The sequence below is a fragment of the Alosa sapidissima genome, chromosome 15 (genome assembly GCF_018492685.1).
Source record: "Alosa sapidissima isolate fAloSap1 chromosome 15, fAloSap1.pri, whole genome shotgun sequence".
NCBI classification, from domain to species: Eukaryota; Metazoa; Chordata; class Actinopteri; order Clupeiformes; family Clupeidae; genus Alosa; species Alosa sapidissima.
The window spans coordinates 5,257,917-5,274,047 of NC_055971.1; the positions used below are offsets into that span (position 1 = coordinate 5,257,917).

Here is a 16,131-nt window from a genome sequence, read left to right on the forward strand (position 1 = left end):
ATGTGAGGGATTCTATAGACTTCATTGACACATTAAAAAAGTAAGTTAAATCAAACATTTTGTTAGCCACACTGGATGTTCAATAGCCTGGGTGCCATTCCGAACTTAGTCCCGACTTGAGGTCAAAAGTTGAGATGTGGGAAAACTCGTGGTTTCACTTTCATCAAGGGAAAACAGCGCTGTTGCATTGCGACATGTTCCCTCGTTCGACAGCCTTTCCCAGCTGTTTAACATGTTTGTAGCATATCACTGTTCAACAGAATTAAAAACGGAGGGGATATAGGAGAAGGATGGTTCGTGTGTTTTCTTCCTACACCTCACAGTAAGCTATTTTGTTGCTCTGATTGGTTAGGTCTATCCAATTGAGTGCAGAGGCATTCCCCCCCCTGTATCGGTTGAAACACGCCCCATAATTATGTCCCAATGGAACAGTATCAGACTCATATTCTGACTAGAATTGAGTATGACTACGTCAGGCTAGATGTTCAAAGCATATACACAAATATCCCACATTAGGGTGGTATAAGTGCATTAAAACATTTTCTCAGCCTGAATCCAAGCCCAGCATAGACTGCATTTTGGATTTTGGCATCACATTACGCTTACCTATGCATGGGCCTTTTTTTAAATAATTTTATCTTGAGCCCAGTAAACCCTTTTCATGAATAAATCTTATTTTATAAACGATTCATTGATAATGTTTTCTTAATTGTTGACTCTACAGTGGATGAACTCATGCACTTTCATGCATATCTCAACTCTTGCAATGACCATCTAGACCACACTAGAACATGATATGCAATGTATTAGCTTCTTGGATGTTTAAGTCTATAAAGAGGGGAGGGAAATAAAAACTGATACTAACACTTTACTGAGAGGAGTTTTGTTGCCTTCGGGCTACAAAAAGAGAGCACCGGTAAGAAGACAAATGCCCCATGTGCTGTGTAAAATACTCCCCTCTGGTGTTCATACACGCACAAACATACCCACACACTGGCAAAGCCATACACATTAGTGGTGCCATCACCTGTAGCACCACACATGTCGTATATATGATTGTGTCCTTGCGGCCTGGCATATGTGGGTAAAACCATGTGCGCATTGCACAGGAGGATCAGTAAACATAGGAGCAACATTAGAACCTGGGACGAGCGCAGTCCCGTAGCTGCCCACTTTAAGCGAGCTGGTCACAATGTTAGCGCATTGAGATATGTTGGGGTGGAATGTATTAAGAACCTATTCTGTAATTAAAATAACCCCACATAATCACATACCCTTCACCATACCTAGAGATTGGCATGGGGTACTTTCCATAAGATCATCTCTCAATGCAAATCAAACCAACTATTAGACTAACTGAAATAAAACCATGCCAATCTCTAGGTATGGTGAAGGGTATGTGATGATGTGAGGCTATTTTAATTCCGAAGGCCAAGGGAACTTTATCAGGATGCATAGTATCCTGGATCCGTGAAATAACTGGCCTTTATTTAATAAATAACATTTATTTATTTACAATACATTATTAATTCACAAAGAAAATTGGTGTCCTCGTTTTTTTTAATTAAGGCATTAAGATCAGTTTCCAAAATGTTTTTATTCCTCTTTTTAGTCAACTTTAGCATGGGTGTGTAAACTTTGTAACATGACTGTATATTACAAGTGAGTAGGGTAAACTTAACAAATAGATATCCTTACAAAACTTCCCCGGCTGATTATTTATATTGACTCAATATTTTTTGTATTGTATATGCTTTCTGTGTAAATAATATGTCAACGAGCCATTATTTACTGAAATATGCAATAACGTACATACATTTCGAGCTCAGAAACCGTAACACTGGATAAAGTCAGGTTAAAAAATATTTGCCAGTAGTTGGGGCTGAGAAAGTCTATAATTTTTTTGAAACTTTAAGAGCATCACTTGTTTTGTTGCTCACGTTATTGGTCTGGGTAGGGCACCTTTGAAATTGGTGGAAAATAATTAACAATTTGTGACTCTTTTCATGGAATTACAAGGGGTGACTGAAAAACCTGATTGCAATAGATGAAAGAGTTCCAGACTCCAAGGTTAGATTGCTCAGGTATAAACATTATGTTATGGTAACCCTTACTTATTTTTCACAGTGTGGTTTGTCTCTTAATACATTCTCCAACATCCCCATAGCAAAACATTTCAAAACAGTTAGAGGTAAAATATCAAATCATCACAGTAGGTCAAATCACAACAACACACAATTAATTGTATAGTATTAACATAAAGAATTTCCTATGGACATGTACTTTTCAAAAATGTCTCTTTTGAGCATGATTGCTAGTTAAATCACAGACAACAAACACAACAGCAGGACTGAGCTCACCTGTCAACCAGGTATAGAAAGTTATTGATCATCCCTTGGGCAGTATCAGTCATCTCGGACAATAAGAGGCCATTGATTATCCAGTAGGAGTCCCTGGGGTAAGATGAGTTAAGGTGTCAGTGGAGAAATGGCATGTCTCAGCAGTTCACGTCTGAGTATGCCTGTCTGGATATGAAAGCTCATTTCCGAGCCTATAACACAATGGACTATACTGCTCACCAGTAGTAGAGTTCTCTGAAACGCCCTCCTGGTACAATGACTGGGTTAGGGGTGTAGATTTGTGAGTACAATTCAGGATGGTCCTTCACATCCATGGTAATCTATCGAAGACCACAGAATGAAACTGACTTTAAAGTTAATTTCATTTTCAAGCATTAACAGCATTAACTGCTGCATTAAGCATTAACTCAAATACATGGAGAATTCATCAAAAATGTAATAGTGGTACATGGATGCAACAGCATCACATTTGAAATAGGCAGGAACTAATAGGATCACAAAATAGATCTCATCTCGTATTATAAGCAATGACAAGCAATTGTAAGCGACTAAAAATCTACACTAAAAAAAAAAAACTTAGGCTTTAGGCCTTTCCTTCCACTGTTTAATAGAATCTTTAACCCTTAGAACCCGAAGCTGTTTTTAGGGCATTTTCACTACCTTTATTCATAAGGATTTATTCTGGTCATTGTAAGTGCCACACACACATATTATATATTGTTTTTTTCAGCAGAGTCTAGGCTATCCAGATCAGCCATTTCATGTATTAGTACTAGCAATGATTTTATTTAGATTTTTAAAGAATTAAAATATAAAAAGCGTATTATAAAAAATCTTATATTTTGACATGTATCTCACTACAGCAAGCTCATAGCTCTACATGCATTTCATGTGTGTGTAGGGCAGACTGTCCTGAATCTGGCAATATCATTGCCATGGTGGAGGGATTCTCTGGGGCTGAGCAATTTACAGACATATGTGGTGTGCGCCTTACAGAAATAAATGCCATTTTTTTTATTTAGTGATTAAAAATGACCTTTCTGCGCTCCATATCTGTGACACGAACTGATCTGACCTGACTTGACCCAAGTTTACGTGTTAGCCTGTGTGTGCCTATGGTGTCTGCACTCATGACTTTCTACAACTTTTTACTGCATTGCCATTAACAAAGTAAAGGCAAAAAAGGTGTTTCTTTGTCACAAATTGGGATGCAATGTGAGCCTTGAATTGGATGCCATTCAGGAATTTGCTAGGATCTCAAAACCGGATTATGAACATTCTTTGCAATAAACACACAATAGCGTTGTGAGAAAAACAGACAAAAACGTGAGGTACAGTAAGTCGAGCTATATGAAGTTATTATTTTGCAGTCACTTCGTCCGTTTTCATAAGCCAGAAAGATCGACATACTTGGTACCAATGGATAGCACTGTGTCTCCTCTTTCATCTGATATGCTTGCCATATCTATGCGTTCACGGGTTCTCGAGTAATTCAAATGAGAGTAATGGGTGTGCAGGTGAACGCAGAGAAGTATAGACTGTAAATATGATGCAATTTGATTTAATTTCATGATTTTTTTTATTTTCATACTTTAACGTACAGACAAGTGTGTGGTCTCGTTAGAAAGCCCCACTTCTGCTCTGACACGCAATAAAGGTTTCATCTCTCTGCGATGAACAGTTGCGGAGCAATGTAACAAAGAAGAAAGGATGTGTTTTTTGACGCACTTTGCGTCAATCGGGTTCTAAGGGTTAAGTAAGAAAATATTTGAGAGGCACCTTGTAGTACTGGAAATGTCAGTTTTGCCATTTGATTACCCTGTTTAAAACACTGAATTAATTTGCCATTTAATCAAATAAATGTGATCACAACTCATGGATCAGGCTTTACTACCTAAAAATATAAATGGCTGTGAATAAGAAGTGATCAGTGTGGAAAGATGTCGCCAGAGAGGGTTCAAGGATCTTTGATATCGCCTAGTTGATATTCCAAATGATGCATTCACATGCAATAAATTGCTTTGAAGGGCCATCCATCCATATATATCATTGCTAAAAGATGCTGTTGTTTTCATGGCAGAGGATATTGCCAATAGGGTCGATACGGGCCACACCCTGATATTTAATTGGCCTGTATCTTTGAATTGATTGTGCTTTGTCAAATGTGCAAGATGCCCATGTTGTAGGCACTAATGCTCCTCCACATCGTCATAGATGTTGGGTTTCTGACAAGTTGGATAGGTTGGATACTTGGATAGGCCCTCTCCACTTTAGCCCAGATTAGATGATTTCCAAAAAGAATGGCAAACTTTGATTGGTCTAACCACAGGACCTCTTTTCACGTTACCTCAGTCCATTTTAAACAAGCTCAGGCCCAGATAAGAGGGTGGTATTTTCTGTATCATGTCTCAATACAATTTTAGCTGTTACAATTTTGGCTGCAGTTTTTGAATTGAGTATCAAACTGGGCACATAGACAATGGTTATCAGAGGTTTTCCTGAGCCCATACAATGACAGATCTGGAAAAAGGTCTGGTGTTGATGCAGTGCCATCTGAGGTCCAAAAGACCACGGCCATCCAATTTGTTTTTCAGCTATTTACCTTGTTTGCAAAGATGTCTCTGGATTCTCTGAATGTTTTAATAATATTATGTCCTGTAGATGATGAACTCCTTAAATATGTCACAATTTCATGTTAAAAAGCATTAAAATGACATTGTTTCTTCATTTGTGCACACAGGTTTACACAGAGTGATGAATACCCCTACAACTTTACTTCTAGAGACCCTGCCTCTCTGGGATGCTCTTTTTCATACTCAATCGTGTTGCAAGTTACCCTAATTAGTTGTGAAACATTCTTCCTTTTGTTTTACACAACTTTTCCAGCATTTTGTTACCCCTGTCCCAACTTTTTTTGAAACATGTTACTGGTATCAAATTCAAAATGAACATATATTTTCCATGAAATAGTCAAATTTGTCATTTTCAACATTTGATATGTTGTCTGTGTCCTTTTTGTTTAAGAGATTTGCAGATTATTACATTCTGTTTTTATTCACATTTTACACAACGTTCCAACTTTTTCTGTTTTGGGGTTGTATAAGGACATAAGGACTATTTAAAGAAATACATCATTTGTACTTCACATAAGGTTAGAAGTTGTATTACAATGATGTTGTACTACTCTATTAATAAATTGGTCAGCTGTGTGGAGGACATTCAATGTTGGCTGGCAATGACTTACATATTTCCACCCTCTGCAAATTCCAAATATGTACTGTATGGAGCCATCGCTTGCCAAAAAACAGAACAACCTTGAAGTAGGCTATGGCACCCCAACTTAAAATCAGGTATAGGTGTGTAATCTGTCATCAAACTATTTGATCTTAGTCCACTCTGTTCCGTTTATACTGGTTTAGTTAAGCACGCAGACCTTCTCAATTGTAATTGAGAGTTAGGGCCCTATCATGACAGTCAAAAGCGCATCGTCACTCGTCAAAAGCTTATTCAAATTTAGTAGGATGTCCAGTCCACATTGGGAGGGTTTTCGTCGAGCGCATGGCGCAATAAGGTGTTCCTAGGTTTTTTTAATCAGCCATGGGTGTGTTTGGGGCGTAACATCATTTAAACCAATGAGAATGACATCTGTCATTCCCTTTAACGGCGCAAAGCGCGATGTTAAATAAATGCATCGGTATTTTGACATTCAACGGCGCATTTAAAGGAGGCTGCTTGCGAGACCGTATGGAATAGTCATTCCACTAAACCATACTGCATTTGCAATCTTCTATTATTTGAACTCATTGGCAAAGTGAAACTAACTTCACCATGGTGTCAGTCAACGACAAGACAGTTATATGCAGTAAGTTACTTTCACTATTGACTGACAATGGGTTACCATCGAAAACATAGGCTGGAAAAAGCAACACTTACCCTAATATTGCTCAAATGACTGAATAAAACGGCATTTATCCTACCAAGGAGTTGCTTAAATCTCGTGACAGTGCGTCTTCAGCTGTGCTCCATACATGTCTCTCGTCTCTCCCCTAATCACTTTTAACCGTCATTAACAATTTGCAAATGATGGTGAATAACTACTCATCATGAGATGTACAGTATTTCGCAATATCTTTATTCTAATTATGTTTATGTTATTATGTTTTATTGTAATCATGCAATTTGTAATGTTTTGCTTGGACGTGCGCTGGTGTGCGTTCATGGATGATAGGTGCACCCACCAATATGACTGTTGACAATGCGCTCTTAAAATAACATATAAACAAGTCGCCATAGACTTCTGACCAGGTGTACAATAGCCACTCCCTAAGTTAATTGCCACACCCCTGGGCGCATTGTTTAAAAAATAAACGTGCAAAATAAGCTTTGCGCGGGGGGAATGAGTTTTACGCCATGCGCCAGTGTGCAAAATACAGCCCCTAGTCTTGAAAAGGTTCGTTGACTTACAACTTCCCTCAGGGGCGTAACTAGCAACAAAATTAAACTTAAATGTTATACGGTATTTAAAACAGGTCTGAAAAGCATTTGGAAGAGCTGAAGAAAATGCTAGGCCTACATATTATTCTTTGAAAAACTATTCAGGTGTGCAATATTGAGATTTCAAAGGCTACTGCAATCTCGTCTGATGCATTCCATTTAAAGGTATTGCTCAACACTGCTATTGGTCAGCTTAACCAAACCATTAATTGAATCCAACCTGGCTCAACCCACTTATTGCGTTTGATCACACCTTCCCACTGGCAATTCTCTTGCGCAATAGGCTACTGCGCATGCTCTACCATATTCACCGGTGATATATCGCTGCCAAACTCAAGGCCTTGGTGTTTTTATAGACAGCTCTTTGAATTTTAACAAACAAGTGAGTAATGTGGTGAGAGGCAGCTTTTATCATCTCAGAAATATTGTCAAGTCATTTTCAACCCCTAAAGACAGTGATCCCTGCTTTTAAATTCTTCCTAGCTGGATTACTGCAACACACTGTATCTAGGACTGACTCAATTCAACCCTCTCACGCTCACAATTGGGCAGCAGCTAAGATTTTAACTGGTACAAAGAAAAATCAACATAAGTCAAACTGTACAATTTGTTTTTAAAGCCCTAAATTGTTTAGCACCTCCGTAGTACATTTGCGATCTGCTCTCAACTACTCTGCATCAGGTCACTTTTCACAATGTTCCTCTCTCTACCCAATTCATGCCACAAATCTAAAAGAGACTGTGCCTTTTCTGTTGCTGCCTCCAAGCTTTAGAATAGTCTCCCACTGCAGATCCTGTCCCACCATAGATCATTTTAAATTAAATTTAAAGACTCCCTTTTTTCTCTAGCTTTTAGTTAACTAAATTAATTCAGCTAAATATTTCATTTTTATTATTTAACTATATGTATTATGTTATTATATATATATTTTTTAAATTATTTGTTCATTTGTTTTTGTTTTGACCTGTGTCTGGTCTGTGTGTGAGCACTTTGGGTTGCACTCTGTGTATCGGAAAAGCGATATAGATAATATAAAGGCTTACTTTTTCACTATTGTTCTGTTAACAATCCAGATTGGGTGAAATGGGTTAGATACCACCATTTTGAATGACAGTATCTTAGGAAAATTTCTGTGGGGGTACATCACTGCACCTTAATATTGTGCAAGATTAATGTTGTAAAAGATTAATGATATCATAACATAATAATGGCCAAGGAATTGAACAAGGTTCTACCTTTCGGCCGAGGGACTTCCACAGGCGATGAAGGTCTACCGCCCAGTTATACAACTTTGGGTCTTTAATCTTCGAGAGGAACTGAGGTCTGCAAGACAAAATACATGCTATGAAGACTCCACTGTTTTCTTGTTAATATCAAGTTTCACACTTTAATGTATTATACACAGTCCTTATACATGTCTCTCTAGATTTGGCTGAATACTGTGCAATAGTGTGTCTGTGCAATAACAAAGACAAGATATCATGATCTTACTGTTCATGCCAGTCTGCTGGGGTCCAAGTCTCAAATTCCTTCCCTGGGGCATCAAAGAACCTTGTCAGGAAGTCTTTCAGGATGGAAGATGTGATTGTCTGATTCTGAACTCCAAATGTCAAGTTATGAAAAGCTTCAAGCACTACATCTGGGTAAAAGAGTTCATCATTAGCCACAGGAAAATTCACTGGAGGAATACAGGAGTTTGGCTCAAATCTAAAAGGAAAATAACATACCTGGGGATGCCAGCAACTTCATGTCCACAAAGTGCTTATCATCATTAAAGAGTTTAGCAGTCTGCACTCGTCTCAACAGTTCTCCAGTGCAGTAAATTTCACTGCCAGACACAGATAGAGATAAAGTAGTAAGGTGGATATAGACAGCCAAGAGCTGCTAATGGAAAAATCTGGTGATTTTTCACATAGATCTCCGTTTCTTGAGGTCACAGAGTACTGTCGGTATGGAAAAAAAAAAAAAAAAACAATCGGTATTACCGACAGTACTCGGTCACCTACAAAACCGGATGTGAACATTCTCCTTTAACTTTGCCTTCTCATTAAACAAAATGCAATGAGCATACTATTCAGACCTCAGTTAATTGTTCTCTTTCAGTCGAGTTCTGAACCAATCTTTAACAACCCTTCTTAATGATTTTAAGCAGAGACTTTCTAATGAGGAGACACAGCACTCAAAAATTCATTCATAGAAATGCATGGGGTTAGTTTGTAACGCCAATATGGCCGTTGTCTACACATATCCCACCCCTTCCTCGGCAAAACGTTGACATGTAAATACATTGAGCCAATCATGTGGTGTGATGTGAATTCATACATTGAGCCAATCATATGGTGTGTTGTGAAGACATCTTGCCAATCATGTGTTGTGAACTCGCCGCTGGAGCAAGATTGGTGTCGTGAAGCCTGGCGCACGCGCATTTCTGCTGAATAGGATGCCCGATGAGTGACCAAAAAGCGTTGCTATATGGCCGCCGAGTGGAGGGACTTGCCTAAAAGGACTTTATTTTAAGGATGCACATCATGACAAAGATTCCTTTCTTCCTTCTTCAGTGATTCAAAGATCTTCGAACCAGCGCTAAAGAAGTCTTCAACACGCTGAACGAGCTACAGCCCACCACAGTTGGATCCGACAATCCCCTGTCTGGGCCTCACTGGTCTGAAAAGCAAGGATGTGGATGAACATGACCTGAGTGTAGCCTGCCTCTCTGCTCACCTGATCACTGCAAACACTGCGCTGTAACGGAACCTTGAACACTGTACAACGTTCTCATCTGAGCATTCCCCCCCTCGGACTCGCAGCAGTCCCCACAGAGGCGCTCTGGCCCTGTAGCTGGGATCGCTGCTTGTAGCTCGGCGCTTCCTCCTCCTTCCACCCCATGCGCTGGATTGGAACCTCGGCATCACTGGGGCTAAAGCAATCAGGATCACCACCATGCCGCGCATGAAGGAGGCAATAGCTTCCTACCTTGCCCCACAAGCTCTGTCAATCATGGGCAAGCCTGCCCTGCGGATGAAGACCTGCAGGACAACCACCTCTTTGGCAGACAAGATGTGTCTGTGTAAGGCAGGTCTGCTGAGCCTTCAACGCAGTCGCCCTCCTACAGGTGTACTATGGCGAGCTACTTTGCCAGTCGGAAGCCTGGGTGTCAGCCAAACCCTCACCAAGCTACGCAAGACGTTGGACTTTGTGCTCCACGCGGTCAAGGGGCTCTCCATTAGCCCAGACCTCTCTGATGGGGAAAAGATGCCTCTGCTCAACATTCTGGTTGAGGCTCATACCTCTAGACCTGTATTCACAACCGTTTCCGCACGCTCGGAACAGTCTGGATGCCTCTAGTAATGCACCCTTGACTACGAAGTGCGTCCCCAGCCAGTGAGCTGTTGCTCCTGGGCGGTCTGCGTGACTCCACCACTGTCAGACACTAGTTACAAGTTAGAATTCTGGTGTGATATTGACCTAAAGTGTGTTGAAACATGATACCGAGTGTGAACGTATGTCTCATAGCTTATCTTGTCTTGTCCCCTGCACTCAGAAATCTGGCGCTAGTTAGCCGATGCTACCAACAGTTTTTCGATGGGGGTGCCTCGGGCATCGGCCTAGCCATGCAAATAAATCAGTTTTACACTATTTACGAGGCACAAAGTAGCTCCATACTTCATTGGTAGACTTCCGAGGGCCTTGCCATTTAAAACGAGACATTGAGAACTTTAAAAAAGCAGTGGTAGTTTATTTGCAAGACGATTTATACAGACAGTACCTTCATGAAGTTTACCGTTTGCCTCCATCTTGAATTTAGTCACGAGCGACGAGTACGAATGAACAGGTATGATAAGGGACCAGATTCCAAAAATAATTCAGTGCAAATGCATGGATTCCAGTTGCTGCTACTGGAAGGAACAGGAATCCATGCATTTCCACGGAATTATTTTTGGAATCTGATCCCTTATCATACCTGTTCATTCGTTTGTCAGGGTCATTCAGTTTGTTCAGGGTCCTTTTATCTGATCTTGAAGTGATGCACTCAATTTCAGCTCCCACTACAGAGCCAGCTTTCCTTACCAGCTTGTCTAGTCGCCCAGCATCCTTCTTCTTTGTGCTTCCTCCCCAGCATACCACAGCATAGAAGAGGACGCTGGCAACAACAGACTGGTAAAACATCCGGAGGAGCTTACTGCAGACATTGAAGGACCGCAGCCTCCTCAGGAAGTACAGCCTGCTCTGCCCTTTCTTGTAGAGTGCTTCAGTATTGGTTGACCAGTCCAGTTTATTGTCCAGGTGTAAACCCAGATACTTGTAGGTGTTTACCACCTCCACATTAACCCCATCAATGGAGACTGGTAGCAGAGCGGGCTTAGACCTGCTCTCGCAGTGTTGAGTTGAAGGTGGTTGAGTTTGCACCATTGCACAAAGTCCTCCACCAGACTCCTCTACTCCTCCTCTTGCTTGTCCCTGATACACCCCACAATTGCAGTATCGTCAGAAAACTTCTGCATGTGGCATGACTCAGTGTTGTAGCAGCAGTCAGACGTGTACAGGTTGAACAGCAGAGGAAAAAAATTCTGCGCAAATAGTAGAACATTATTTCCTGTTACTGGTTGAAGATTACTCCGGCTGCAGTAATGTGGACATAGGTGGACTCTACACTACTCTACAGTAATGTGGACATAAGTGGACTCTACATTTGTGAGATGGACATAGGCCTACATTCATTATTTACAGTTTGTCAGAGACAAGGATATGTAGAACATAATGGTTATGTGCAGTTTGTATGCGAAACTGTAAGATCTCTCTACCTTGTGAAATAGCACAAGAAATGTAAAGAAGCTCTGAGCGATATTACATGGTTTCTAAGCCAAAAAATGTTTTGTCACAGCAAACATCACCTCACCACCACCACTTCACCTAAACAAATGTGGTCTCTGTGGACAGCCCAGGCTCCAAAAACGGCAACAAAAACAACCTGGTCCAGCCTGGACCATAAAAACAAAACTGTTCCAGCCCACCACCGACTAAATGCGCATTTAGGAGAGTTTCAATTGCACAGGAGGGAGGGGGAGGGAGAGAAGCGAGCTAGCTCTGTTTTGTTTGAATGTCAACAGAAGTGACGTTACCCAACATCGCTTAGAGCACCTTTAATGAAACATCAAGAGTGGTGCCACCGAATCCTTTTTTATTCTTAATAAAGCATAAACTATGCTCTTCTAATGCATGGCAGCTTTGTGCTGTGAACTTGAATTAAAGGGATATAAATGCAAAGAAGAGATTGTGTAGCCTATATCTGGTCATGTCTTTAGGCTTTAGGTTAATATAGTGGGCTCTCTATTGATGTTAAAATAATCACAATTTATCAGACTTTGACCTTTTGTCTGTGACTGCCATTTCTCAGGCCTGTAAACATAAAAAAAACATGTTTTGACAAATATTTTAGTGTGACAGGACCCAACTCTTCCTCCTAAAATAATTTTAAAGAAAATTATTACAATTCAATTCAATGACTTAATCAATAGAAGTGATGTACAGTAGGGCCTAAGTCACTTCCTCTGAAAGGGGCACTTTTTGTGGGGGTTTCATTTCATGTCATAAAATCTATTTAACCCTCCTGTTGTGTTTGTCTCATGTTCACTAGTTTTAGGTTCCCGGTCAAAAAAAGGAGGATATGCTGCCATTATCTACGGTTGAGTCGGTCTCATTAAGGACAGTTGCCAAAATACCGGTCAGAGGGAGAGAGTCAGAGGAGGGGTAGCCTTACCGTGTAGAAAGAGGTTTTGAACTAGGCCTATAGACGCCCATATACCCTACTTGAGGGGCAATACATATCAAAAGTTACAAAACATCTATTGTGTTATTTGTATCAATCCACTATAAACATAATATCTACATACATAGCATTTCATTGGAGGCTAGTTTCACTTTGTCCCACAGCAACATTAAAATAGTTTTGATTTGTGTAGGCCTACAGTGTTTCTGTATTGTATTAAGTGTCTCATTATCATGAATAATTGAACATGCATTTTAAGTTCCATTCAAGAGGGGTGGAGTCACATTTGAGCATTTAAAAATTTACTTGAAAGTAAGAAATAGTTACTTTCTGAAGTAACTAGTTAGCCTACTTTTACAATTTGTAACTAAGTAATTTAGTTACTTTTTGGTAGTAGCAACTAGTAACTAACTAATTACTTTTTAAAAGTGGCCAGTGATTTTTGACCGGGAAAATACATGGGTGTTCTAAAGCTAAATAAAACACTCAAATTGTTATGAAAATTATAAAAATTTGTTTTGTGTTCAAATGAAGTCATGGAGCCTCATGGTAGTCAGAAGTCAATATTTTTGGGAGAAAATAATTGTCAACACAACAAAAGTCTTATGCTAAGTAGGCCTAGGTCAATGGTGTTTTCCCCTAAAACAACAGTTTATCACAAACTATAGAAGATGAAGATAAAATTAGACAGAGGACACTCCTTTTTTCTGATTTATTTAGCAATAACACATCTGATAATCTAATGACCATTCCTTGACGGAATAAAGTTTTATTCATTACCAATAAAAACGGGACTTTCTGGGGGAGAATGTCCAACAAACAGCAATAAACGGCAACGTCTATCCAGACAATAAAACGACACAGAACCTTTGAACCTCTATCAACCTCCAAGTCTGGGCAGCCGTGGCCTACTGCACTTCGGACTTGTAACCGGAGGGTTGCCGGTTCGAAACCCGACCAGTAGGCATGGCTGAAGTGCCCTTGAGCAAGGCACCTAACCCCTCACTGCTCCCCGAGCGCCGCTGTTGTTGCAGGCAGCTCACTGCGCCGGGATTAGTGTGTGCTTCACCTCACTGTGCGTTCACTGTGTGCTGAGTGTGTTTCACTAATTCACGGATTGGGATAAATGCAGAGACCAAATTTCTCTCACGGGATCAAAAGAGTATATATACTTATACTCTTGACCACGGAATAATTAGCGCACAGTCGATGATGTCTGCACTCGCGTAGGCCTAGAGAGAGAGAATCAGCAATCGTCCAAATATCCCCAAATTGGCTCGGTTCTCTAAAGCAGTGGTTCTCAACCTTTTTTCAGTGATGTACCCCCTGTGAAATATTTTTTTAGCCAAGTACCCCCAAGTAACTAGCGCAAAGCATTTTTAGTTGAGAAAAAAAAAAAGACTTAAAACAGAGCACTGTGCCATCAGTGTCTAATTTATTAAACTTTGGAACTGATAAACACATACACCTTATATTTTCCTGAAATATTTATTAAATCATTGTTTTTTAAGTATTTTTGCATGGATTCTAAGCTGTTTTTAGGGCATTTTCACTACATTTATTCATAAGGATTTATTCTGGTCATTGTAAGTGCCACACACCCATATTATATATTGTTTTTTTTTTTTTTCAGCAGAGTCTAGATCTGCCATAATTGTATGTATTAGTACTAGCATTGATTTTATTTTGATTTTTAAAGAATTAAAATATAAAAAGTGTATTATACAAATTCTTATATTTTGACATGTATCTCACCACAGCAAGCTCATAGCTCTACATGCATTTCATGTGTGTGTAGGGCAGACGGTCCTGAATCTGGCAATATCATTGCCATGGTGGAAGGATTCTCTGGGGCTAAGCAATTTACAGAGGTACATGTGGTGTGCTCCTTACAGAAATAAATGCCATTTTTTTTTATTTAGTAATTAAAAATTACCTTTCTGCGCTCCATACTGTATCTGTAACACGAACTGATCTGATCGGACCTGACTTGACCCGAGTTTACGTGTTAGCGTTCTGCACTCATGGTTCTCTACAACTTTTTACTGCATTGCCATGAACAAAGTAAAGGCAAAAAAGGTGTTTCTTTGTCGAACAAATTGGGATTCAATGTGAGCCTTGAATTGGATGCCATGGAGGAATTTGCTAGGATCTCAAAACCGCATTATGAACATTCTTTGCCATGAAGAAACACACGTTGGATTAACATGCTTTGCCACAAAAACAGACAAATACGTGAGGTAAATCGAGCTATATGAAGTTATTATTTTGCTGTCACTTCGTCTGTTTTATAACCCAGAAGGATGTACTTGGTGTCAAATGATAGCTCTGTCTCCTCTTTCATCTGATATGCTTGCGTTCTATCTATGCGTTCACGGGTTCGCGAGTAATAAACGAGAGTAATGGGTGCGCAGGTGAACGCAGATAAGTATAGACTGTAAATATGATGCAATTTTGATTTAATTTCACGATTTGTTTTAATCTTCATACTTTAACGTACAGACAAGTGCGTGGTCTCGTTGGAAAGCCCCGCTTATGCTCTGTCACGCAATAAAGGCTTCATCTCGCTGCTATAAACAGCGGAGCAATGTAACAGAGAAGAAAGGGTGTGTTTTTTTGACGCACGTTGCGTCAATCGGCTTCTAAGGGTTAAAATCTCACGTAACCCCTGGAGTGCCTTCGCGTAGCCCCATTTGAGAACCACTGCTCTAAAGGGCTAAAAAACAGGCAGAAATAGAAAGTGAAACTTTTTCTCGGTGGTGGCAGAGCCCGTTAGTCATTCTTTCTATTGTGAGCGGATATTTCAACAGTTTTAGATGGACTGGCAATTAGGCTGATTTGTGCATAGAGATCTTAAGTAATTAAAAACTTACAAAAGTACTGTAAGGATTTATTTATCACATATGTAATCACTTAGCCTAATATTCTTTTCACCACCAGACTTATGATACAATTACAGTAGCCTATGCTAACCTAGATAGCCTAATCGACTTAAAACGCTTCCACGTCTTACTTACAAAGCATGTTTAAGTGCAAGCTACATTAATTTATTGCTTTCTTTAACTTTAGGAGAAGTCCCGCAAGTCAGCTGTAGGCTACTTCTGTAGACCTTACCTGTCACATGGAGGTGGCAGCAACGCATACGCTTGGGCAAAGAAAATACAAAATACTAGGCTGACTCGGTCCACATTATGAGACGACATACTAAAGGTAGGCCTATGTGCAAAACGGAAGCATGCACAACAGTTGACGTTCTTTTCCAGACTAGTTATCAAGTGCCACAGAGGGCAGTTGGAGCCCTAGCTAGGCTACAACGATAAGAGAGTAGGTTAGGCCTATTGGTCCTATGAAGTCATGTGACCAATCTGTCCCTATCGATTACAAGAGGCTTCTTTTATAGCCCAGGATGATCAAGTTAAAGGTGAAAATACATTTACATAAGTTAATATATAACTTCTGGAGATGGTGTGGGGTTTGGTCACTTCCAAATCAACAGCAAGACAGCAAGAG

The 16,131-nt window shown here is 40.0% G+C and overlaps 1 protein-coding gene across 6 annotated transcripts in view; it reads right to left on the reverse strand.

Annotated features, from left to right (window-relative positions):
- treh (trehalase (brush-border membrane glycoprotein)) overlaps window positions 1–15,946 on the reverse strand; it is a 29,924-nt gene extending 13,978 nt beyond the window's left edge. For 3 of the 6 annotated variants that reach the window (XR_006023050.1, XM_042064129.1, XM_042064128.1), the window contains exons 1-6: window positions 15,736–15,945; window positions 8,582–8,682; window positions 8,346–8,493; window positions 8,090–8,177; window positions 2,580–2,680; window positions 2,361–2,453 (exon numbers count right to left, since the gene is read on the reverse strand). Coding sequence is in view for 4 of the 6 variants with exons in the window: in XM_042064129.1 (XP_041920063.1) it covers window positions 2,361–2,453; window positions 2,580–2,680; window positions 8,090–8,177; window positions 8,346–8,493; window positions 8,582–8,682; window positions 15,736–15,824 (620 nt within the window). In the remaining 2 variants the exon portion in view is untranslated. Of the gene's footprint in view, window positions 1–2,360; window positions 2,454–2,579; window positions 2,681–8,089; window positions 8,178–8,345; window positions 8,494–8,581; window positions 8,683–15,735 lie in introns of all 6 variants that reach the window. The other 3 variants (XR_006023051.1, XM_042064127.1, XM_042064126.1) reach the window with 3 other exon arrangements.
- Window positions 15,947–16,131: the final 185 nt, after the last annotated feature.